Source organism: Lithobates pipiens, unplaced genomic scaffold (genome assembly GCF_037356315.1).
Source record: "Lithobates pipiens isolate NorthernLeopardFrog02 unplaced genomic scaffold, aLitPip1_a1.2 Scaffold_25, whole genome shotgun sequence".
NCBI classification, from domain to species: domain Eukaryota; kingdom Metazoa; phylum Chordata; class Amphibia; order Anura; family Ranidae; genus Lithobates; species Lithobates pipiens.
Window position 1 is genome coordinate 171,696,368 of NW_027507787.1, and position 26,747 is coordinate 171,723,114.

The following is a 26,747-nucleotide window of genomic DNA, read 5'->3' on the forward strand; positions in this document are numbered from 1 at the left end:
TCAAGAACTGCTCAAGTTATATAAAGACTAACAGGAATGAAGAATTACACAACAAAGATCATATGTTATTCAGAAATAAGAGAGATGTAGACATTGATATCAATGCAGATGAACTGAAAAATAAGAACATTGATATCATTACAAAGGACAAAAATGATAGAGTTATTGATATTAGTGCATATGATAAAAATCATAATTTTAGAGATGTTGATATTAATACAGCAGAAGATTTGTATGGATTTTTATGTATTGGTGATGGATATCATTGTTGTTTACAATTGTATTTCATTCACAGCAATGATATTGACATCAAAGTTAAAATAGAATCCAAAACAAAGTTTGTTAAAATGCAGGGATCTTATAGACTAAATAACAAAACCGGAACTTTTGAGTGTAACATATTGTTGAGGAGTTTCTGGTCTATATTTTTAAAGGGTAATGAGTCAACAATTTGGTCTGGAGATGTTACTAATATTATGACAAGATCTGGGAAAATACTTTATTCCTTTGATCAATTTTATTATCTTTTTCAAAGTTTTGTAAAGATATTAAATCCAAAATATTTAAACATCATTGGAGATGAAAAAGGAGATGTTGTAAGAACATGGGATTTTAAAGTTATAAGAAAATTTACTGAAATAAGGGTCAAAATCGATATCTTTATAGTTGATAAGATTGTTCCAGAAATTAATATTTTCCCACAATCTTTGAAAATTATGGAAGATAAAGATAATTTGCATTTGATATGTGATACAAAGATATCTTTACCTCAAAATTCATTGTTGACTTGGAAAAGGAATGATGAGTTTTTGGGTAGTTTTCTTTATAGTTCAACTATCATAATTCATAAAGGAATTTTTGGTAGTGTGAATTGGATCAATAATACATTTGTTTATCAACAAATGAGAGTATCTTTGAATGATACTGGTATATATGAATGTTGCATATCAATAGAAAATTATCCGGTGAAATGTGCAAAGGCAAGTGTTGTTGTTATGTCTCCAAGGAAAACTCCATGTGTCAATAAGAAAAGTTTCTCTGCAAGCCCTTTTCAAATTAACCATTTCCAATCCAGAACTCTTTTGAGAGAAGGAAAGTTTGTCATTGTTTTGTGGAACTTTAATGTTTCAGAATGGAAAATTTCTACAAGGTTTCCACAATGTCAAGGACATCTGGTTAATATGGAATTGGGTATTGAGAGATGGTTTGGAATTAATAATAGAAATTATAACAGGAATAAGCGTGGTATTGTTGAAGGTATTTTAGGAGGGATTGGCACAATCGGGAGTATAACAAATAGTATGGATATTAGTACTTTAAAGTCTGATCTAGAAACCGCTGGTTTAGTGGGAAGTAATGGTATTAAAATACAAAGACATTTAAATCAGATTTTAGAAAATATGGTAATTAAAACTGCTAATATAATGGGTCCATCTATTTTACATCTTCAAAATATTACTCTTGATTTGATGAGAAGTGAACAACATTCTCATATAGCCAGAGCATGTTTAGAGATTCAAACGGAATATTCCACTAATTTTAAAATAATTGCGCAAGCATTTCAGAGTGGAATAACTCCTCTTGGCATTTTACAGTATTTGCCCAAAGAATATTTATATGCGATAAATCATACAGATTTATGGGTAAATAAATGGATAGGATGCAAGCAGGACATATGTTATAGTTCTTCTATGATTCCAATAGCCGGAAAAGAACAAATTTTGGTTCCAATCACTGTTTTGGGATTACCTGTCAGTAATACACAATTATTATATTATAAATTACAGTATACAGATTTTGTATTTAACAATGAAAATTCTGAATTAGAACAATTAGATTTGTCATCATGTTTACAATTCCAGTCTAAAATTATATGTTTACCTAATCAAGATAAAAGCATATTTCATTCTTGTTATCATAATCATACATTATGTTCAGCAAGAATTGAAAATAAAATTAATTCTGAATTAGTTACTCGTGTAGATAAAAAGAAGGTTTGTTTTCAAATTATGTCAGATACAGAAAGGGTTAAAACTTTTTTCTCTTCTTGTACAAATACAGAAAACCTAAATCAAGGGTTGTATTGTATAGAAGGAGATATTGTTGCAATAAGTATTAATGGATTGAGAACAAATTTAACAAATATGTTTATGAAAAATATTAGCGCTCTTCCTACACAGTATAATATTTCCCAAATAGATGAATTTCCATGGGAAAAATGGGCAAATATAATTCAAAAGGATCAAGGTTTATTAATAGCTTTGGCTAAGGAATTGCAGAATGCAGAAGTATTGTTTAAACATGAACAAGGTAATTTGCAAGAAATATCACATCAATGGTCAGAATTTTCAGGAAGTAATTGGTGGAAAAGATTTAGTAATAGTGTATCCATGTGGGGAAAAACTTCGATAACTTCAGCAGCAGGAAATATTTTATCACATCCTATTGTAATTATTTTTATTATTATCATGTTATTCCTTATATTCCAGTTATGTTTAATGTTTAGAATGAAAAAATTATATAATCGAATTAGAAGTGATATTAAGAAAGGAGATGATTTGTTACAAAGTAAATTAAAGAGGAAAATTGGGTTTTGAAGGTATGAATCCAATTGTGCAGGACAAGACATTTGGAGTTATTGAATCAAAGTTTGTTTGAATGTGACATGAATGATGATGGATGAATTTTAATCTGAAAAATATGATTAGTATTCATATTTCAGAGGGGAATGTTATATTCTTAATATCTAAATTTTAATTGGCTTTATTATACTTATTCAGGATAATAATATTCCCATACTTTCATACTGTGTGAATGAAAAAACCTTTGAGTCAATTAATTCTGTGTTATGGCTTGCATAGCTGGAAAAGTAAATATTTAAAACCTGTCAGGATTTTGATGAATATTGTATATTTTATATATACTTTCAAGGGCTATGTAAAGTGATATTGTTTATGTAAACTTATCTAGTTCATTATATATGTTTTTAGAAAGTCATTTAATGTGTAAGAGAGAAGGCCTATGTAAGTTGAGACAATGTTTTTCTAGACTCTAAGTCTAATTATTCCTTCTCCCTCACATCCTGTCATTAGACTGTGGAGTTGTGATTTAAGTGTTAACACATGTCAGCTCTGTTACAACCACTCTTAGGCCTCCCACCTCTGTGGAGGAGGAGTTATCTTTCGGGCGGGAGATTAGAGCCTGGGTAATATAATGAGTGATGGGAGGAGGGGGGCTGCTCTTGAATTTTACACACAGAAGGACACATGTCTTGCACACAGGCTGCCAGCATACAAAGGGCTATTCTGCCATTTTAGGTTTGAAATAACCTTATTTTTAAGATACAAATGATTAACATTGTACTATTTTTGTAAGCATCCTTTTGTATTTAAATGTGTACAAATAAATACACATTTTTGAATTACCGTATATACTCGAGTATAAGCCGAGATTTTCAGCCTCTTTTTTGAGGCTGAAAGTGCCCCCTCGGCTTATACTCGAGTCGCCGCTGTCTGACTGCTCGATCAGCGTATCGAGCAGACAGACGGCGGACATTAATTTTCAAAAGCCGCGCCTCCTTCTCCGCCTCCGCCTGTGATAGGCGGAACACTGAATTTCCCAGCAGTCAGTGTTCCGCCTATCACGGACATCCGCTCATTCTCATACTACGGACGAGTATGAGAGGATGTCTGTGATAGGCGGAACACAGGCTGCTGGGAAATTGAGTGTTCCGCCTATCACAGGCGGAGGCGGAATTTTGAATTGTAGAATGGCCGCCGAGAAGAGCGGCGATCCATCGGCACGGGACGGAGGAGGCATGGCACGGCACGGGACGGAGGAGACACGGGACGGAGGAGGCACGGGACGGAGGAGGCACGGCACGGGGGAGGCACGGCACGGGACGGAGGAGGCACGGCACGGGACGGAGGAGGCTCGGGACGACGGCGGCTCGGGACGGAGGCTTGGGACACAGGTAGGCTGGACACACACACAAGGCTGCACGGACACACACACACACACACACACACACACACACACACACACACACACACACACACACACACACACACACACACACACACACACACACAGGGATGGATGGATACACACACACACACACACACACACACACACACAGGGATGGATGGATGGATACACACACACACACACACACACACAGGGATGGATGGATGGATGGATGGATGGATGGATACACACACACACACACACACACACACACACACACACACACACACACACACAGGGATGGATGGATGGATGGATACACACACAGGGATGGATGGATGGATGGACACACACACAGGGATGGACGGACACACAGGGATGGACAGCCATGTCTCACCCTCGGCTTATACACGAGTCAATAAGTTTTCCAGTTTTTTGGGGGTAAATTGGGGGCCTCGGCTTATACTCGGGTCGGCCTATACTCGAGTATATACGGTACGCTGACTCAGATCCAATTAAGGAAATTCGTCTCACAAGAATTGATTGATTTCAACATATACTTAAGACTTTGAAATATCATAATATTGTAATATATTTCATATTTCATATATTAACATGTGTGAAATTAGCATACATATGATTTTAAATGTAAAAACATGATGACCTATTTGGTAGAATATAGGAATTTGTATTAAAGTGAGCGAACCTGGAGTAAAAATCCTGCAATAATGCAGGTCTCAATATATATATATATATATATATATATATATATATATATATATATATATATATATATATATATATATATATATCCAAAAGTATTGGGACACCTGCCTTTACACACATGAACATTATTTGGCATCCCAGTCTTAGTCTGTAGGGTTCAATATTGAGTTGGCCCACCCTTTGCAGCTATAACAGCTTCAACTCTTCTGGGAAGGCTGTCCACAAGGTTTAGGAGGGTGTCTTTAGCCCCAAACACACTATCAGATTTTTTGATGATTTTTGTCTTCAGATTTACCAAAACCATATAGTAGAAGGGCCTGCCTGATTGCATACACATTGAAACTCCTAAGGTTTCACCTCATATTATAAGGTTTTGGTAAATCTGAAGGAAAAAATCATCAGACAGTCTGATAGTGTGTATGGGGCTTATGGGAATATTTGACAATTCTTCCAGAAACACATTTATCAGGTCAGGCACTGACCACCTCACTTCCACCAATTTTGTGTTATTGATTAGGAAGTTAGCGCTGCAATTTTTGTTTTTTTCTCATCCCGACATTTACTTGTGCCATATGCTGATGTAAAGCAGCATGTCCCGACTATCTTTCTGTGTTGTGGCTAGGGATATTCTCATATACACCATACAGGCACTGATTGCTGTTAAGGCCCGTACACATGATCAGACTTTTTGACAACAAACATGCTAATTAGCTGTTTTGGAGCAACATCCGACCATGTATACGCTCCATCGGACAAACTTTTTCAATTTTCATTGGACTTTTGTTGGCTGTGCGAACAGACGAACTTTGACAACATAAGTCCGATGAAGCAAAGTCCGATCGTGTGTACACAAAACCATCGGATTTTTGTACAAAGTACAAACACACATGCTCAGAACCAATGCAAAAGATCAGACAACAATACAGAAGTTGACCAAAGGTGGCACTGGAGTAATTGAACGTCCTCTTTTGAAGTGTCGTCAGTATGTTGAAACGTCACTACGTTTGTGTTTGTTGCCTAAAAAGTCTGATTGTGTGTATGCAATACAAACTTATGGCTAACGCCCTTTGTACAAAAGTCCATGGGAAAGTTTGTACAAAGTCGTGTGTGTGGCGCTTTACAAAGATACCAAAACTACAGCAGGAGGAGGAATATTTATAATGCTGAATTATAGCAGAATACAGTGTGTATAATATATAATTATGGAAACGTGATAGTTCAGTAATGATTACATAAAGCAAGTAAGGGCAATATGTGTATCTGCTGTTGTGGCTGGAGGGGGAGAGCACAAACATGCTTTGCATTTATAAGACTGTAACCTACCTATCCTGCTGTGTGTTACTGAGTAGCATGGCTTGCTGCCTGCAGAATGAGGGGCGTGCTTTATGTTGAAGTGGTCATTTACATGTACATGCCTAGTATACCCTCCAATCCCAAAGATTCATGGGAAATGTAGTTTGATTATGGTGTAGAGAGAGAGAGGGAAGAGGATATGATGCAATCACTGTTCTAATTGCTCCTCCTTGGCAGAATACATGATGTATTTTTTGAATTATAGAGCTGACTTCCTGAAAATTCAATTAAATTACCGTATATACTCGAGTATAGGCCGACCCGAATATAAGCCGAGGCCCCCAATTTACCACCAAAAAAACTGGCAAACTTATTGACTCGTGTATAAGCCGAGGGTGAGACATGCCTGTCCATCCCTGTGTGTGTGTCCGTCCATCCCTGTGTGTCCGTCCATCCCTGTGTGTCCGTCCATCCCTGTGTGTCCGTCCATCCATCCCTGTGTGTGTCCATCCATCCATCCATCCCTGTGTGTGTGTGTGTCCATCCATCCATCCATCCCTGTGTGTGTGTGTGTCCATCCATCCATCCATCCCTGTGTGTGTGTCTCCATCCATCCATCCATCCCTGTGTGTGTGTGTCTCCATCCATCCATCCCTGTGTGTGTGTGTCTCCATCCATCCATCCCTGTGTGTGTGTGTATCCATCCATCCCTGTGTGTGTGTGTGTCTCCATCCATCCATCCCTGTGTGTGTGTGTCCATGTGTGTGTGTGTGTGTGTGTGTGTGTCCAGCCTACCTGTGTCCCGAGCCTGTGTCCCGAGCCTCCGTCCCGTGCCTTGCCTCCTTGCCTCCGTCCCGTGCCGTGCCTTGCCTCCGTCCCGTGCCGTGCCTTGCCTCCGTCCCGTGTCGTGCCTTGCCTCCGTCCCGTCCCGTCCCGTACCGTGCCGTGCCTTGCCTTGCCTCCGTCCCGTGCCTTGCCAGGATCGCCGCTCTTCGTCGGCGCCTCGGCGGCCATTCTAAAATTCAAAAGCCGCGCCTCCGCCTTCGCCTGTGATAGGCGGAACACTGAATTTCCCAGCAGCCTGTGTTCCGCCTATCACGGACATCGTCTCATCCTCGTCCGTAGTACGAGGATGAGCGGATGTCCGTGATAGGCGGAACACTGACTGCTGGGAAATTCAGTGTTCCGCCTATCACAGGCGAAGGCGGAGGCGGAGGCGCGGCTTTTGAATTTTAGAATGTCCGCTGTCTGTCTGCTCGACACGCTGATCGAGCAGGCAGACAGCGATGACTCGAGTATAAGCCGAGGGGGGCACTTTCAGCCTCAAAAAAGAGGCTGAAAATCTCGGCTTATACTCGAGTATATACGGTAGACTTTTCTCTTCAATGGTAAGGAATTTCACAAATATAATACCTTTTTAGTGTTTTGTGTGTGTTGGGGGGGTTACTGTTGAATATTTATGATAATCCCACTTTTGGAAGGTACACAAAGTTGTTTTGTGTGTGTTGGGGGGGTTACTGTTGAATATTTATGATAATCCCACTTTTGGAAGGTACACAAAGTTGTTTCTCTCTCTCTCTCTCTCTCTCTCTCTCTCTCTCTCTCTCTCTCTCCTCCCCCCCTCTCTCTCTCTCTCTCTCTCTCTCTCTCTCTCTCAGGCCCTGAATGTGTCTCTTGCTCTGCCAAAAAGGGCTGTATTGTGGGGCAAAGCTGTGTAAATCTCAGAGCTGGAGGAACAGCAAAATAAGTCATTTGATAAGTAAAACAGCTCCCCAATTTTTATTTTCTGTGTGTTTAGCTTTTTGCGTAGAGTTAAAACAAGCTTAAAGTAATTGTAATGGTTATTTTTTGTTTTATTAAAATAAGAAACATGTTATAGTTACCTGCTCTGTGCAATGGTATTGCACAGAGCACCCCTGAACCCCCTTTTCTTGGGACACCACTGGTGTTCCTAGCTCCTCCTCTAAGTGTTTGGGGTGGGGGATGCACCAAGTGATAATGGTTTGCCCGCTCTCTACTGAAAACAGGTCACAGGACTGCAAAACGATTTGAACTCCTGTGACCCATAGGGGAAGCCCGCCAAACAAGCTCAGGCTGGACTTCTCCTTTAATGCATAGAATGCATTATGGTAAAAAATGTGTATAGAGGGCACGGCCTTTGTGCCAACTTTTCTATTAGTATTTATTTACTTTTTCCTTGGGAGTGAAGATGAATGAATATGTAAAGTGTATTTTGTTGTCACAGGTAGAAAGTCTTTCGAGTGCAGAATCCAGAAATCAAAATATATTCAATTCTGTAAATCCCAGAAATTGCCCAGAAAATCAAACAGAACTTGTGGATTTATATACACTGACTTCTGCATCTATGTTTGAGGTATGGCTATGGATGCACACACTGCAATTCTCTTTATTAAAATGTAACAACAGCTTGAATAAATATCTATATGCATTTATACAATGTAAATTATTTCATACACATTATTTTATTTAAAGCCTGTGTACAACCAAAAACAAAAATGTTTTAATATATTGCATAAAGAAAAAAGTAAAAAAAAAATGGGATGGGTCTTTCACAGATGACCTATCAGTATAAGAATAGTACATAACACCAAGTTTATAAAAAAAAATACATATTTTTTTATTACAAAACATTTATTTAAAATATAAGTAACCATAAGGGTTATAACCGCAAGCATAATGCCATCATTATGCTTGGGGTTATTACCCCTATGGTTACTTATATTTTAAAGAAATGTTTTGTAATTATTATGTGTTTTTTTTATTTTTTATTGTATTACTTATATTACATTTTAAATGATTTTCCTGACGCCTTCATGGCAGCACACACTGGGTTGTGACTCCGCCCCCACAACCTGACAGGATTGGATTAACTATAAATTTGAAGGGGAGACACCCTGCTGCATTCTCTTTTTTATCCTCACCTGACAGGTTGGACAGACGGAGTTTTCCTGTTACAGATGAATAAGCCTCTACCGCATTCGCCCCAGCAGGTTCAAGCCTCTCCTGTTTGGAAGTCCCTCCTGTACAGTCTCTAAAGGAGCTTCTATGGAGGGAACCCCCGCTCTGGTGGTCTCAAGGGGCTACTGGATTTCTGGCATTACCAAAGCTTTAAAGAAGCTTTTTTACCTTTGCAGTGGACTCCCCCTTCTTCCTTTGCCTATTAATTCCTCTTATTTAAATAATATCCATCTTTTATTCCTATAGTAAGTGGTGGTTTATATTCCCTTTTTTTCTCTACCTTTGTGATTGCTGTCTCTTGTAGTCCCCTGTCATGGCTGCCGTTTGTTTCTCCTTCAGTGGTGTTTTCTCTATGCTGTAATTCCAGCCTAGATGGCGCCGTTTGGCCACTCTGAGCACGTGCAGTGCTAGTGTTTTTTTTTTTTTTTTCTTCCCCCTATGTTTTCAATGTGTGTTCCCTTATCCAAAATGGCGCCGGAACACTCGGGACTTTTCTGTGCATGCGCAGAGCGTCAATTAGCCACCACAATGGCGCTATTTTCAAATACAGAGCTGTATTTCTCTGTGATTCTGCTGTGCAATCTGCAAAACTTAAGGAAGGTTGCTGTCTCTGCATGTAGATCACTCTGCAGTCTCCAGGTAAGTCCCTGTGGGACTCCTATATATATTATTATTATTATTATTGTTATTATATTGTTTCTTGCAGATAAACTTTGTTAATAAATAATACACATACACAATTCACTTATAAATATAAGTATATATATGTGTATGTATATATGTGTGTGTGTGTGTATGTATGTATGTATATATATATGTATATATGTACACATTATTTCTCTCTATATCTCAGACTGTCCTTCACCCCTTTTTTTCTATGGAGTCCACTGCCCACGCAGACCACCATCAGCAAGTTAGGTAAGAGGCTTTACCGGGCAAGGTAAGTATTGAAGGGGAGAAAAAAAGAGTGCCAGACGTTAAATGCTGCATTTTTTTGGCAGCCCGTCTAGATCAAGAGGCGCAAGTTCCAGCCATGGGAGAAGGTCTAGCCATACACCTAGCAGGATGTCCCGCAGGAGCCGCTCAAGATCTCCTTCATGGCACTGAAGACACAGCCACTCACAACATAGCTACTCACGCCACAGTCAATCAAGTCGCAGGAGATCTCCTTCCTCACAATGTCAAAGCCGCCACACCCAACCTGCAGCAAACGCTTGCTGGGTATGCGGCGCTCCGGCACTGCCAGATAACTTGCCTGTCGCAGACGCAAGAATTGCTACAGACCTCATAAGAGAATCAGTGCGGGAGTCCATACTGGAAACAACAACACCAGCATTAGATAGAGCTGCTCCCAGTACATCTTCAGCAGACCCCCATCTCACTCAGGCATCACAATCTTCCTCTGAAGATGAGGGTCAGGAGATGTCAGTGGGCTTTGATTTTTCCCTGGTGGAACCCTTTGCAAAGGGCGTTAAAGAAGCATTCGGCTGGCAAGATAATGCGGCGGAACCTCAGAAAATATGGAAATATTTTCCAAACCTAAAAAGAGATCCGTTATCCTTCCCATTTATAGTGGAGCTGGAGGATCTCATTAAAGACGAGTGGGAGAGGTCTGACAAAAGATCTAGTCTTACAAACAGATTAGCCAAGATGTACCCTTTAAAAGAGTCAAAAGTGAAGCCTTTAATTAATTCTCCCATCATCGATTCCTCATTAATGTGCCTCACCCGCCACGTCACACTACCAATCGAGGATGCTATTTCCTTTCGGGATGTGCTCGACCGAAAGATGGACCTAGAATTGAAGAAGGCATTTTCCATGGCTGGGGGAGCCTGTAGACCAGCAATTACCACAGCAGCAGTGGCCACAGCCATCTCAGGATGGGCATCTAAAATAGAAAAAGACCTACAGTATGGCATTGAAATGGGAAAGATTATTTCCTCTCTGCAAGAAGTCAAGCTAGCAGAGGCATCAGTAGATATTATAAGATCTTCAGCCAAGGCTATGCTGGCCTCCGTTAACAGCGAGAAGAGCGCTATGGCTCAAACCGTGGATGGCGGATACAGCATCAAAAATAAATTGGTGCAGAATTCCATATGATGGCGCAAATCTGTTCGGTGCCAAGTTAGACTCTGCCATATCCAAGGTAACAGGAGGGAAGTCAGGCCTGATCCCCTCCGACAGGAGACCCAAGACGCAGAAGGGACCTGTTTACAGACGTAATCTTCCGGACAAATATAGAGAGTCCAGGTCCTACTCTCCTGGTAGGGAATTTAGAAGGGACTGGAAAAACACAAAACCTTCTTTTCTAAGGATACAGAAATCTAAGGCCACCCCGGCAGGGGAACAGAAGGAACTTCACCAAGATCTGGTCAGACCATATAAAAGATTTATGGACATTGTCCACAATCCGATTCGGACACAGGTGGAAATTCAAAAACAGACTCCCACCAAATCATTTCCAGGCAACCAGAGTACCATCCTCAGTACCCCAAAGGATTCTGCTAGTAAAGTACGTAGCAGAATTGAAACAAAAGGGAGCGATCCTGGAGGTCCCATCATGCCAAAAGGGAAGAGGGTTCTACTCTTCCTTGTTTCTGCTAAAAGACAGGGGATTTGCGTCCTGTATTAGACCTCAAGATGCTCAACAAGGATATCAAAGTGGAGGCTTTCAAAATAGAAAACCTTCAATCCATACTTCTAGCAATAAATCTGGGTGATTGGATGCTTTCAATAGATTTATCGGACGCTTATCTGCATATACCAATTCATCCGGCCTTTCAAAAGAGTCTCCGGTTAGCCATAAACCAACATCATTTCCAATTCCAGTGCCTCCCATTCGGCATCTCTTCGGCACCCAGGACATTTACAAAAGTATTGTTACCATTTGTGGCTTTCCTCAGAGAAAAGGGATTACGCGTCCACCATTATCTGGACGACATCCTACTTTTAGCAAAGGATCAAGAGACGTTGATTCATCACCGAGAGATCCTCCTTACAACCCTCCAGAAGTGGTGGATAATCAATTGGGAAAAGAGCTGTCTGCGACCCACACAAAATATGATATTTTTAGGGGCAGATCTAAACACCAAAACAAACAAGATACAGCTCCCACAAGAGAAGATCCGGCCTCTGATACAGAAAATGCAGAAGCTGCTATCAAGGAATCACTTACCAGCCAGAGCCTGTCTGAGTGTACTAGGGTCCATGTCCGCAACCATACCCATGGTGCGATGGGCACAGTGAAACATGAGAACCTTACAGAACTCATTCCTCAGGCAGTGGGATGGAGTCTCAATGCGTCAGCCCATCTTCATCTCCAGATCGGTGAAGCAATCGATATGGTGGTGGACGCGCCCGAGCAATCTCAGGAAATACAAACCGATAGTCCCTCCAGACCCGGAAGTAGTCACTTCGGATGCCTGCCAGAGCGGTTGGGGGGCCCACTATCAAGACCAGGCAGCCCAGGGCCAGTGGCATATTCAGGCTCAAGGTTTGGTCTCGAACATTTTAGAGCTCAGGGAAGCCGTTTATGCCTTAAGGGCATTTGCACCATTTCTGACGGACAAGAATGTGCTCATTCGAATGGACAACCAAGTAGCAGTGTCTTATGTTCAGAAGCAAGGGGGTACCAGGAGTGCCACCTTGATGGAAGAAGTTCGGCCCATCTTGTAATGGGCTCAGATACATCTAACAAGTTTAAAAGCAGTGTATGTCCCAGCGGCACAGAACATACTACCCGACTGCCTGAGTCGAGAAACGCTATCCAACGAGTGGTGGTTGAACCCTCGGACTTTCTCCCTCCTTACGGAAATCTGGGGAACGCCGGAAGTAGATTTAGCAGCCACTCCGATGAATACCAAGTGCCACAGATTCCTGTCAAGAGGTTCATTCCCAGCGGTGGAGGGAGTGGACTGTCTAGTTCACCCATGGAACTTCAAGTTGGAGTATATATTCCCTCCAACTCCGTTAATTGTGAGGTTCCTATCCAGGCTTAGGAGATCCTCGGTGACGGTATTTACAATTATTCCACTGTGGCCGGGGAGGCCGTGGTTCACGACTCTTACAGCTCAGCCTTCAACCTCCAGTTCCTCTCCCAATAACTCCGGATCTTCTGTCTCAAGGTCAATTTTTACATCCTGCATCAGAGAAATTGCACCTGATGGCCTGGAGATTGAGAGGGCTAGACTAAGAGCGCAAGGCTGTTCTCATGAAGTCAACCCTGATGCAAGCCAGGAAAGCCACTACCAATACCATCTATTCAAAGGTTTGGGGAAGATTCTGCTTCATGGCACAACAGAAAGGATAGAATTCCCTTTCTCCGCAACCCTCTCAGGTCCTGGAATTCCTCCAGTCGGGGGTCAACAAGGGTCTAAGCTTAAGTACCCTAAAGGTTCAGGTATCAGCTCTGTCAGCTAAAACAGATACTAAGTGGGCATTCCACCCATTGGTAATCCAATTTACAGAGCCTAAACATTAAACCCCCCCAGGAGGCCAGTCTTTCCATTATGGGATCTTTCAATAGTTCTCCATGCTTTCGCTTCTCCTCCGTTAGTTTCAAATGGAACAATCTCTTTATGGGACTTGACTTTAAAACTGTCTTTTCTCATTGTGATTATATCAGCTAGGAGAGTGTCGGAGATCCAAGCATTAAGTTAGTTCTCTTTCCTGACAAAGTAGTCCTCAGACCTTCCGAACACTTCATACCCAAAGTGGCAACTTCCTTCCATTACAACCATCATCCTTCCATCCTTCACGGACGATCAGGGTAATCCTCATCCACTAGATGTCAAAACAACCATCATGAACTACTTAACTGCTACCACCTCTTTTAGGAAAACTAACTCTCTTTTGATCATTCCCCATGGAACCAGGCGTGGGCAAGCCGCCTCCTCATGCACTATTGCATCCTGGTTAGTCAGAACCATTAAAAAAGCTTACTCCACCCAGCATACGGCGATTCTTGAAGACATCAGGGCTCATTCAACTAGGGCAGTGGCTACCTCTTGGGCAGCGTATTGCAGGGTCTCACCAGAGAAAATATGCAGGGCAGCAACGTGGTCCTCCAGGAATACCTTTATTTCCCACTACAAGGTGGATTCTGCTCATTTATCCATGGCCGACTTCGGCAGATCCGTCATTAGAGCCAATTCTTCAGCATTATAAGGAATAAATATTATTTTACTTGCACCCATCCAACTGGCGAGTTATTTCCCAGTGTGTGCTGCCATGAAGGCGTCAGGAAAATGGAAAATTGTATACTCACCTTTCCGTAATTTTCCTTTCCTGACGCATCTTCATGGCAGCACACAGTTGCCCTCCCTGTTTCTTTTGTGATGATATTTACAGAGAATGCAGCAGGGTGTCTCCCCTTCAAATTTATAGTTAATCCAATCCTGTCAGGTTGTGGGGGTGGAGTCACAACCCAGTGTGTGCTGCCATGAAGATGCGTCAGGAAAGGAAAATTACGGAAAGGTGAGTATACAATTTTCCATTTTTTGTAATAAATAAAAATAATTTTATTTTTTTTATAAACACGGTGTAATTTACTCTTCTTATACTGACTTGTCATCCCTGAAAGAGGTTGTAAACCCTATAAAAAAAAAACCTGTAAGACAAAGGCATAATGATCTAGTATGCATCACATACTAGCTCATTATGAAATTCTTACCTTAGAACAAAGCCCCCGCAGCGGCACCCGCACACCGCTGAGACGGCCGACATCTTCTCTGGTGTTTCTTCCGCGTTTGCGGGCTCTGGCGCTGTGATTGGCCGAAGCTGCAATGACAGCACTCCCACCAGTCATGGCACAGGGCCCTGAAGAAATGGCATGGGCGGCTGTGTCTTCAGAGCACATGCGCTGATGATGTCAGCATAGATAGTGAATATCTCCTAAACTGTGCAAGTTTAGGAGATATTTAAAGTACCTACAGGTAAGCCTTACAATTAAAAAGGAAGATATTACTTGCTCTTGAAAGACCCATCCCATTTTATACTTTTTTCCTTTATGCAATTTTTGCTAGGTTGATGACCCATCAATAGATGGCTGAATTAGCATTTTTTATGATATGATCCTTCCACATATGTCTTTTTTGTTTGTTTTAATGTACTACAGCTTACCGTGTCTTGGATGTGGTAACTACATTTTTTTTTTGTGTTCAAGCCAAGAACATTTTCAGCAAGCATAGAAAACACGTGTTGATCCTGGCAGAAATGCCATGTCAGTTTTGTTTCCTGTGAGCTTAAATGATAGTAAAAACACCCTTATCTTTCTTGTGTGGACTACTAATGTCAACTACCATGTAATGGCGATGAACAAAGGCAGACATGTATGAAGTCCAGCCTGTGTGATAACTATACAGTGGAGCAGAGGCGTAACTAGAACCTTCTGGGCCCTGGTGCAAGAAACCATGAAGGACCCCCACCCACTGACAGGAGGGGGGCCGTATTGCAGGAGGGTGTTTGACAGGAGGGGGTCAGTGTGACAGGAGGGGGTAGTAGTATTGCAGGAGGGGGTCCAGAGCAGCCTGGAGGAGTGGGAGCTGGAGTTCCGGGGGGGGGGGGGGGGGGGGCAGAGCTGAGAGGCAGACCAATGACCCAGGCACATGGGTGGATAGGTGAGGATGGTGCAGCAGAGGTGCTCCTGGCTCCAGCAACCGTTGAATGCCCACGTCTCCTCCTCTACCTCCCGCAAGCATTCAGTAGCTGAAGGGTCTAGGAAGATAATGGCGTGACTACAGCGCTCGCGTACGGAGCATGCGTGCTCCTTCATCAGGCATTGTTTGCAGCCATTACTGGCCGTGTTTTTATGGAGGAGGGGAGGATAAGGGGAGGGGAAGAGGCGGTGCCCAAAAATCTATGTTAAAAAGGCTTTTAGCTGACCAGCTTGGGTTACGAGGTATAGGCTATAGAAAGAATGGAACAATCTTTGTAGAACAACAAAAACAGTAAAAACTAGAAGAGGGTTGATAATAAGGGGGGAAGAAGTGGGGGGGGGGGGGGGGGGGGGTAGTTCAGTATTGAACGAAAGGAAAACAAAAAATAGAAAAAAAAGGAGAAAAAGAAGGGGGATAATAATGGATGACAGTAATTATGAATAAAAATAATAAACAGAATGGAGTCTAAGCTATGGGAAGGAGAGAGAAAGGGTCTGAAGCTATGATAATAGTAGTCATGGGGAAGGAGATAGGGATAAAGTTGTGGAGAAGTTTAAAGCAGGGTTAAAAAATATCCCAAGCTTTGAACATCTCATGGAGCACTTTTCAATCCATCATCCGAAAATGGAAAGAGTATGGCACAACTGCATACCTACCAAGGCATGGCCATCCACCTAAACTGACAGGCCGGGCAAAAAGAGCATTAATCAGAGAAGCAGCCAAGAGGCCCATGGGTGGGAGAATCTGTCCACAGGACAACTTTTATCTTTTTTTTTTTTTTATGCCATCTCAGTCTGTTACTTTATCTTGCGGAGTGTAATCAACTCAATGTTCATATCTCCGCTAACTTCTTTTGACACCATTGTGGCAAATTTTTGTTTTTCTTTTCATTACCTTTAATAAATAGTTTTACATTTGATCACATATAAATACATTACAAAAAATTACTTATACTCCCTACTTTCTTTAACCCTCCCCCCAAAAAAATAAAAAAAAATAAACATTTTTAAAATTTTCCTACCCGATGTCCTCTCCCTCTCTGTCCCCTTATCCCTCAATTAATTCATGACAGTCCTCCCTCTCCAACAATGCCAGCCATTGTTGCCACTCCCCATGATCTTCTTCCTCTTTATCTTTTAATTTATGTAATGATTCTTCCATTATCCTCGTTTGCTCCACCCTCTGTACCCATTCCGTAATTCTTGGAATCTGTTTGGATTTCCAATAGCGAGGAATCAGAACTTTAGCAGCATTCAGGAGATGGGGGACTATCGTGTTTCTATATTGTGTTATTCCTAATTCAGTGTCGTGAAAAAGGCATGTCCAGGGGTTTTTCTTAAGTTTCTTTTGTCACCAAGTGTATGATTTCTATAATTTTATCCCAAAACGGAGATATTTTGGAGCAACTCCACCAAATATGTGAGAGGGAGCCCTCCCCCGAACACTCCCTCCAACACAGTGTCTGCTGTGCCCCTGTAAACCTCTGCATACTTTGGGGGGTCATATACCATCTTGATAGTAATTTATAAGACATCTCTATCATACGGACTTCTCTTGACACTGAGTGAGTCAGTTTACATATTTTTATCCTGTGTTCCTCATTCCTTAGTGCACCTAAATCTTCTTCCCATTTCCTAAAAATCTCGGAAATTCTAAATCCATTTCCTGTCTTAATACTTTATAGATTTTTGATACTTTTCGAACTAAACACTTGTTATCCTTCAATAAATTCTCCAGAGGTCTAAGACACTCTAGTCCCCGTAGCGGCCGTGGTAAACTTTGTGCAAAGTGTAAAATTTGAGTGTGCCTCCATTTATCTAACGGTTTATGTCCCCATTCTTGTGTGAGTTCCCTATATGTATATAACCTATTCCCTTTAATAATTTCTCCTAATTTTATTTCCTCTTTACTTGCCCATCTACTAAAATACAATCGTTCCTCTTTCCCTGGCAAAAAATAATCCATGTCCAAAAGTGACATTAAGGCTGGGTTCACACTGCTGCGGGGGGAGATCCGGATGTGATTCGCACCGCAAATCACATCCGATCTCCGTAGCGATGCGAGTTCAGCCATACAGATAGTATGGCTGAATTCGCATCGCTCCCGCAGCAAACTCACACGGCACCCTTTTTTTGGTCCGCAACAGAATCGGATCGCATGGGGGTTCACACCATGCGATCCGATTCCTGTGCGAGTCTGCAGATCGCACTGCGATATGCGGACGGATCTGGGGGTGTCATTAACATACCATTGACACTCTCAGCCGTCCGCATAGGGCAGTGTGAACTGCCGGCGGGAGGTGTGCGATGCGGGAAAACGCCGCGGATTCGCGGCGTTCCCGCATCGCTGTGGTGTGAACCTGGCCTAAAGGTGAATTGTGAGTCCAGTTATGTGCCCTATTAATACTATCCCATACTCTTAACGTATGTCTCGTTAAATTACTTGTGTTTTCTCCTAAGTTCCGCTGTTCCGATGGTATCCATACCATTTTTTCTAGCGGTACTCCACTCAGTCTCATTTCCAGGTTTACCCAACCTTTTTCCTTCTGATTATGTATCCAGTCTGCTACTCTAGCTATTATTATTGCCTCATAGTATTTCTTAACATCTGGTAGTGCTACTCCCCCCTTGTCTTTTCCCTTTACTAAAACTTTATATGGTATACGTGCTCGTTTCAGGGGCCATATGAAAGTCATCATTAATGTTTTTAATTTCCTAAAGAAACACATTGGGACCGGAACAGGAATCATTTGAAATGTATAATTAATAATAGGGAGAATAATCATTTTTATTACATTTACTCTACCCATCCAGGATACTGCTTTATACCTCATGTTATTCATTATTTATTTTTTTTATTTAGAAGCGGGATATAATTTGCCTCATAAAGGCCTTGCCTCTGTGGGGTAAATTTTATCCCTAAATAGTTCAATTCTCCCTTACACCATCTGAAAGGTAAGCTTAATATGAGGATACTCTGTTCTACCTCGGGTATATTCAAATTCAAGATCTCTGTCTTCGTGAGATTTATTTTAAAGTTTGATAACCTTCCATAACACTCCAGTTCCTTCAAGATCGGGGGGATCGATGTTCTTGGGTTAGTTATATACAATAATACGTCATCTGCAAATGCCGATAATTTATACTCTATCCCCCCCACCCTGATACCTTGGATATCCTGATTCCTGCATATTGCCACCAAGAGGGGTTCGAGGCTCAGAACAAATAGCAGCGGTGAGAGTGGACATCCCTGTCTTGTCCCGTTGAACAACTCCAGGGGGCGAGACAGGGATCCGTTGACTCTTATTCTGGCCGTTGGATGAGTATATAATGCCTTAATCCATCTCATCATTCTGTCCCCTACCCCCTTATAAGTTAGGGTTTCGTACATGAAGTCCCAATCTAGTCTGTCAAAAGCCTTTTCGGCATCAATTGACATCAACACTGTTGGGGTCTTTTCTTTATTAACCTCTTGGATCAGAATGATGGATTTCACTGAGTTATCCCTTCCCTCCCGTCCCTGCACGAATCCCGCCTGATCGGCGTGGACCCATGCAGGTAGAAGAACCTTTAACCTATCAGCTATTATTTTTGCGTATATTTTTATATCTACATTCAATAGCGATATTGGGCGATAACTCTCCAACGCAACTGGATCCTTACCCTCCTTCAAAATTAGGGAGATGTAGGCCAGAAGTGCTTCTTTACGGAACGGTAAACCCTCTCCTACTGCATTAAAATACTCACATAGTTTAGGTACCAACAGAGTCTTATATCTCTTATAGTACCTACTAGAAAACCCATCTGGGCCGGGGCTGCTCCCTAGTGGCATTTCCTTTATTGCTCTCTCGACTTCCCCAGTTGAAATGGGGGCCTCTAGAGCCTCCATCTCCTCTCTCTCTTCTCTTGGGAACTCGAGCTTCCTGAGATATTCCCTAATCGCTTCCTTCCTTTTTTCTCCTTTACTGCTAATTGTTCCCAGTTTGTAAAGGGTACTATAGAATGAGTGAAAATTCTCAGCGATTTCTGGAGTCGCAAATTTTAACTCCCCCTCCTTATTTCTTATTTTGGGAATGAAAGTCCTATTTTTTTGTTCCTTGACCCTCCTTGCAAGCCATTTATCTGGCATATTCCCCCATTGGTATCTTTCCTTGTTTATCTCGTGGAACCTTGTTCTCCTATCTTGGTCCAGGTACTCTTCTAACTCTCTTTTTTTTTTTTTTGTAGATTCTGACTCTCCTGTATTCCTCTGGGTCTAGTTTTCTGTTCCAATTGTTCTATCTCGTTGTATAGTTGGGACTTCCTTTTCTGTTTTTCCTGTTTTATTCCTGCTCCGATCCCTATTAACCTACCCCTCATTACTACCTTGTGTGTTTCCCATAGGGTCGCTCTAGATATTTCCTTCGTGTCATTTAATTCAAAGAAATCGTTCAACTCTTTTTCAATTTGTCGACTCGCCCTTTGTTCCTGTTGAAGGGAATCATTCATTCTCCAAATCATCTCCCTCTCTGTCTCTTCCTGCGTTTCTATTTGGGCAACTATCGGGGCATGATCTGATAGGGTAATAGGCTTGATCTCAACTTTTTTCAAGTTGGTCACAAGTCGATGTTCTATAAAAACATAGTCTAATCTCGCAAAAGTTTTATGGACCACTGAGAAATGAGTGTAATCCCGCTCTTTTTGATGGCTAATCCTCCAAGCATCCAAAAGCTGAGCCTTTGAAAATGCTTTAATTACCCCCCTATATCTCTGTTGCGACGCTCTTAAGCCCTCCCCCGAGGAATCCATCCTTGGATCTAGACACCAGTTTAAATCCCCTGCTAAAACTACTTTGCCCTCTCTAAATTCCTCAAGTTTTATTAAAGTTTTCTTTAGAAATCTATCTGGGTTTCTGTTTGGAGCATAAATATTTGCTATTGTATATTGCGTTACCCCAATTTTTCCCTTTATAAACAGAAATCTGCCATCTGGGTCGGTTAAACGGTCTTGAATATCAAATCTCAATTGTCTATCAAAACCAATGGCTACTCCTCTTGAGTGGGCCGATGGTGAGTCTCCGTAATACCAAAATGAAAATTGTACCGATGCCATTTTTATTTCAGAGGTACTGGCTATGTACGTCTCCTGTAGACATATTACATTCCCCCTCAGGAACTGCAATTCCTATTCGGAGAACCCCCCTTTCTGCGTTGATCATATGGGGTCGACACATCACCTCGAGGTGTCTTTTTCCTTCCCATATTTACCTCGGTGGCTCACATCAGTAGGCCTACGAGAGGCTCCTCCCTCCCCACCATCCCCCCGTCCTCCCCCCTTCCTACCTTCACTTTTAATTTAACTTCTAATTGTCTCCCCCTCATTGGGGTCTACACCTCGCCCCCTCTTCCATCTTGCTCTCCTTTGTATCGGTCCTTCCTCTATAGCTTCTACTCCCCACCCCGGTAATAGGGGCTGGGGTATATCCAGCCTATCGCAAAAGGCTCTAAGGTCTTCCGGGAAACGCAATACTGCAGAGCGACCATCCTTTTTCCCCTTTAGACAGGCTGGGAAACCCCATTGGTATGCTATTCCTAGGGCAGCCATCTGTTGAGTTAGAGGTTTTAATAATCTCCTTCTCCTTAGTGTTTCTGGGGCTAGGTCTGAGAACACCTGCAGGTCTGCCCCATCCAGGGACAGGTCTGGATGCGTCCTCAGCCTCCCCATTATTTGCACCTTTTCCTCTGGATAGTGGAATCTTGCTATCACATCTCTTGGGGCCTCTTCTCCTGCCCTCCTCCCCCTGGGGATCCTATGGACTCTCTCCAATTTTAACGGATCAGAGGGGTCCCTCTCTAACAAGGGATTAAAAAGTTTTTGTAATGTGTCTCCCAGAGCACCGGCGCTATATTTCTCCGGGAGTCCTTTGATACACACATTCTTTCTCCTCCCCCTATTTCCCTGATCTTCAATTCTGTACTGGAGATTTATATTTATTCTCTGCAAGTTTACCACTTGTTCTGCTATCTCATCTAACCTTACGTCTTGTTTATCCAGCCTATCCCCCAGTTCCTCTACTCTTCCTAAAACCTGTCCTATATCTGCCCTTACTCCCGCTATCTCTGTTCTTATTGACTCCTCCATTTTACAAAACATTTCCGTTAACATCTCCTTGATTGTAGCTGCTTCCACTTCCTGGGGCGCAGAGGTAGCCCCTCCTTCCTCGCCTGTCCCTCTTTCTATCTCTCTTATTTCCTCTCTCTCTTGTTGGGTCCTTGTTAATCTGCCAGCTTTACCTTCTTCCGAACCCTTCTGTCTATTTGGCCCTGATCTACGCATTGACCCCATTTTTGTGTATTAGCCATGTTTGCCATATACCTCTGAATGCCTCCCGGACTGGCTACCGGCGGTATATTTTTCCTGTTTTTGCTTTGCCTCTCATTTTCCTTTTCCTACCTATCCTCTTTCCGTCCGCCCCTTTTTCCTTCGTTTGTCTTCCCCCCCCTCTTATCTCGCTAGCTCCCCGGACTCTGTTCCCCAGGGCCGCGGAATCAGCGAGAGACTGGAGGAAAGACAAAGAAATAACTATACCACTCCGTACTATTATTTCCTTTCGTTATACCTCCGAAATTCACCCTTCTATGTTACTAAAGCCGCTTTTACCTAAGCCGCTTACTTTGCGGGTGTACCTGTTTTTTGTTTTTTTCTTTGGGTATGTGATTTTTACTATATTGTTTAATCGCTCCCTTCTTTTACTTTAAGGCCTTATTTGTTCTTGCCCTTGTGTGTCTGTTGTATTTTTGATCTCTTTTTTTTTATCCCTTATACTCTTTGACCTCTTCTACAGATGGGGCTCGTATACGTATTCAAATCTAGACCTCCCACTTCCCACCCAAAGAGTCCCAGTCCCTGGAGATGTTGTTGGGCCCAACAATATTCTTCTGGTTCAGGCTCCGCCGGCTCAGTTCCATCCAATTAGAGCTCTCTCGTACTAATTTAAGGGCTGTCCGATGTGCTCTTCTCTGTACACTTTAACCATAGACACCTTGTTGCGACCAAGAGGGTATTTTCTAGATATTACGTGGAGTAAAAAAGAAAGAAAAAAAAAAAGAAAAGGGACGGGAAACTTTACCGGAACTTTACCGGCAGGTAGGACCGGGGGCATATAGATGTGAGGGGACAGCCTCCCACTTCTTTCATGTGACTTGTCTACCCGCTTAATTTAAGTTCGCTTCCCACACTATAGTAACTCCTTTGGCGTATCCACTACTGCTTCACTTTTGATTTTTGTCAGCCCGTGGAGCTGGACCATGTACACTTGTCTGTGGCCAAGCAATCATCCACCAGTTTAACACATGCTAGGCAGCCATACAGTAGTCCAACCAAACCATTTATAATGATCGGCGCAGAGAGATAGCGGATATATCAGAGATAATACGGAAAGATCAGCGGCATGTAGAGATTATCTCCTACCTCCTTCAGATGTCACGTGAGAGACGGCCGTTTGTTAGTCCACACAGACCGAGACTAAAGTGGGTATAACAGAGATGGAACGGATATAGCGAAGACAATGCAGGAAAGTCAATAGCATATAAAAATTTTCAAACACTGAATATTGCGGGTATAACAGTGATATAATGGATAGAGCGGGGTCACTGCAATAAAGTCAGTAGCATGTAAAAATTATCATCATGTGAGAAACAGTCATATAATAGACCAGCATTCCACTAATACTGGTGGGCGCTAAAAAGTTGCGGAAATAACAGAGATAGTGCGTCAAAATCAGGGGCTTGTGATAGTTATCGCCTACCTCCTTCCTGCGACCTCTCTTCTCTGTTTCCCTTCTTCCATGACAATTCTTCCCACTCCAGGCTCCCCTCAGATAAATCACCTTGCCTTACCTGGCCATGCTATTTTGCTTGATTCGCTGGAGCTGAAGCCTGGGGCCGTGCTCATCCACAGGGCTTGGACGGTCCGGGGGGGAGAGACTGTCGGCTCTCTATCAGCTTCCCCTGCTGGCTCTCCTCCTCTACTGCCCGGGCGGTTGATTGTTACCGCATAGCTGCACAAACCGTCAACTAGAGAAACTCCTGGGCAGGGGGTGATCAGCTGTGGAGCTGTGGGGCTATGGAGCGGTGGTTGGGCGGCGGGGCTTCCGTCGGCATCTCACGGAGGCTTCCGACGGTATGTCGAGACGGTGGGGTTGCGGGAGGTCGAGCACGGAGGGAGACGCGCTCGGCTGCCTACGTCCTGACGCTCCGCCTCCTCGTCATGACGCTGTCATTTTGTGTCAACTTTTAGTCATACACTCCACAAAACTGGCCTTTATGGAAGACTGGCAAGAAGAAAGCCATAAGAAGTCCTATTTGCAGTTTGTGAGTAACCATGTGGGGGGCATAGCAATCATGTGGAAGAAGGTGCTTTGGTCAGATGAGACAAAAATTTTACTTTTTGGCCTAAAAGCAAAACACTCTTTGTGGCAGAAAATTAACACTGCACATCACACTGAACACATCATCCCCACCATGAAACATGGTGGTGGCAGCATCATATTGTGGGGATGCTTTTCTTCAGCAGGGACAGGGAAGCTGGTCAGAGTTAATGGGAAGATGAATGGAGCCAAATACAGGGCAATCTTAGAAGTAAACCCGTTAAGCCCCGTACACACGAGCGGACTTTTCAACATCCAAAGTCCGACGGAATGATTCCGTCAGACTTTTCGATCGTGTGTGGGCTGCAACGGACTTTTGATTCGCAAAAGTCTGACGGACTTTAGAAAATGGAACATGCTTCAAATTTTTCCGACGGAACTCCGCCGGACCCAGTTCCTACCGAAAAATTTGCTCGTGTGTATGCTATTCCGACGGACTAAAACCGACGCTAGGGCAGCTATTGGCTACTGGCTATGAACTTCCTTATTCTAGTCCAGTCGTACGTCATCACGTTCGAATCCATCGGAGTTTGGTGTGATTGTGTGTGGCCAAGTCCGCTCATTCGAAAAGTCCGTCAGAACTCTGTCGGAACTCCGGCAGAACTCCTTCGGAAGTCTGTCGGACTTAATCCCTCGAAAAGTCCGCTCGTGTGTACGCGGCATTAGAGTCTGCAAAAGACTTGAGACTGGGGCAGAGGTTCACCGTCCACCAGGACAATGACCCTAAAGAAAAAGCCAGAACTACAATGGAATGGTTTAGATCAAAGCATATTCATGTGTTAGAATGGTCCAATCAAAGCCCAGGCCTAAATCCAATTGAGAATCTGTGGCCAGACTTGAAAATTTCTGTTCACAGATGCTCTCCATCCAATCTGACAGAGCTTGAGCTATTTTGCAAAGAACGATGGGCAAACATTTCACTCTCTAGATGTGCAAAGCTGGTAAATACATCCACAAAAAGACTTGCAGCTGTAATTGCAGCGAAAGGCGGTTCTACAAAGTATTGACTCGGGGGGGCTGAATACAAATGCATGCCATACTTTTCCTATATTTATTTGTAAAAAAAATGAAACCCATTTAACATTTTCCTTCCACTTCACAACTATGTGTCACTTTGTGTTGGTCTATCACATAACATAGCAATAAAATACATTTATGTTTTTGGTTGTAACATGACACAATATGGAAAATTCCAAGGGGTATGAATACTTTTTCAAGGCACTGTACACCCCTGCAGTGTAAAATAAGTGTAGACATGAAGGTATATGAAGTGTGTTATTCTCAGGATCATCATATGAAAATAGTTTTAAAAAAAGAAAACAAATGCAGGCACCATGTTTAAGGGCTTGTAAGATGCAATATATTACATTTATGGTTTTGAGTTTAGAGATACTTTAATGTAACTAGACATTATATATATTTTTTTCACCTGCAGCCCTTCTTTTATTATGGAAGCTGCCACACTTATTTAGGTGTGAATGGAGTTGAAGGCCCCTGTACAGTAAAACTACCCAATGATCCGAGTCTCCCTGGTTAAAATGAACTTGTTATGGCAGAATGATTGGCCCACCAATGATGAATTATTTTCTAGATGTTGCTAATTCTCTTTTTTTTTTCAATTTTTTTTATGCTAGTCACTTGAGGCTGTACATGGGTAGAAATTCTGAATGAATTTTCTTTCAAAAATCAGAAAGTTTTTGTATTTTGTAATTCGATGGTGCCACCATGGATTTCAAAATTTGACCAACCAAGCCTTCATTTTCACCTCATGTTGCTACAGAAAATAATTTTCTTAGCTGGGAATCTTCTTCTCTACAATTATTGAACCCAAACCCAACAAGTAGTCGGGCCAAGCAGCTAATAACCAGCAACTTCTGAAGGAAGTCTACTGTAGCATTTTGTGAACATTATCCTGCTCTCTGAACCCTTATGTGTGCAGAGGTCATTGATGCTCATATGCCCATGAACATTTAGTTTAAAGACTGTGTCTGAAGGAGACAAAGGGCATGAAGTGTGAGACCAGAGTGACAGTACTGCAAGCGCAAACAAGGAGGCTGATATATATTTAGTTTTGTGCTAGATGAATCTTGGAAGAACCCCTGTGAGGGAAACCCATGCAATTTGCTGGAACTTTGTTTTTTTTTTAGTAAAGGTGGCCATGAAAAGCCCCTAAAAAGAAGAATTAAGCAAGTGACTGCCTTTTTAAAGCAGAAGTACACTGCATTTTAGCATGTGGGTGGGTGCATCAGTAATAACTCACACACACTCTGGGTGCAATCAGGAACTTGTATTGAGACAAAGGCAGAACTTGTATTGCAGTAAAGGCAGAACTTTATTCTTTATTTTGCTGAGAAATCGCTTTGAAAAACACCTCATAGCATTTCTGCCCATGGACATCTTGAGTAAGGGCAGATGATTCATGTAGCGTTTACTTCCTGAAATCCATCTGCCTTTAGCCCAGGCATGCAGACAGGAGGGGGTGCTTAGCTGAGAAAAAAAAAACACCTCTCCTCCTGAGGACTCCTGGGATATATGACATCATTTGCCTTGGCCTGGAAACCAAAAACTAACACAAGTATAGGTTTTACTAATGCTATAAGCATAAGGATTAAAAATTAGGCCGCGTGCACACGGGTGGACTGTATGGCCTACTTAGTCCGCCGAAACACATTTCAGCGGACAGTCCGCTCGTGTGTGGGCTTCAGCTGACTTTTTCAGCGT

At 42.4% G+C, this 26,747-nt stretch overlaps 1 protein-coding gene across 3 annotated transcripts in view; it reads left to right on the plus strand.

The window, feature by feature from the left end:
- The window catches only part of LOC143930661 (alpha-2-macroglobulin-like), a 268,790-nt gene that overhangs the window by 121,641 nt on the left and 120,402 nt on the right, over window positions 1–26,747 (plus strand). For all 3 annotated transcript variants that reach the window (XM_077455159.1, XM_077455160.1, XM_077455161.1), the window contains one exon: window positions 8,231–8,359. In XM_077455159.1, the coding sequence (XP_077311285.1) occupies window positions 8,231–8,359 (129 nt within the window). The remainder of the gene's footprint in view (window positions 1–8,230; window positions 8,360–26,747) is intronic.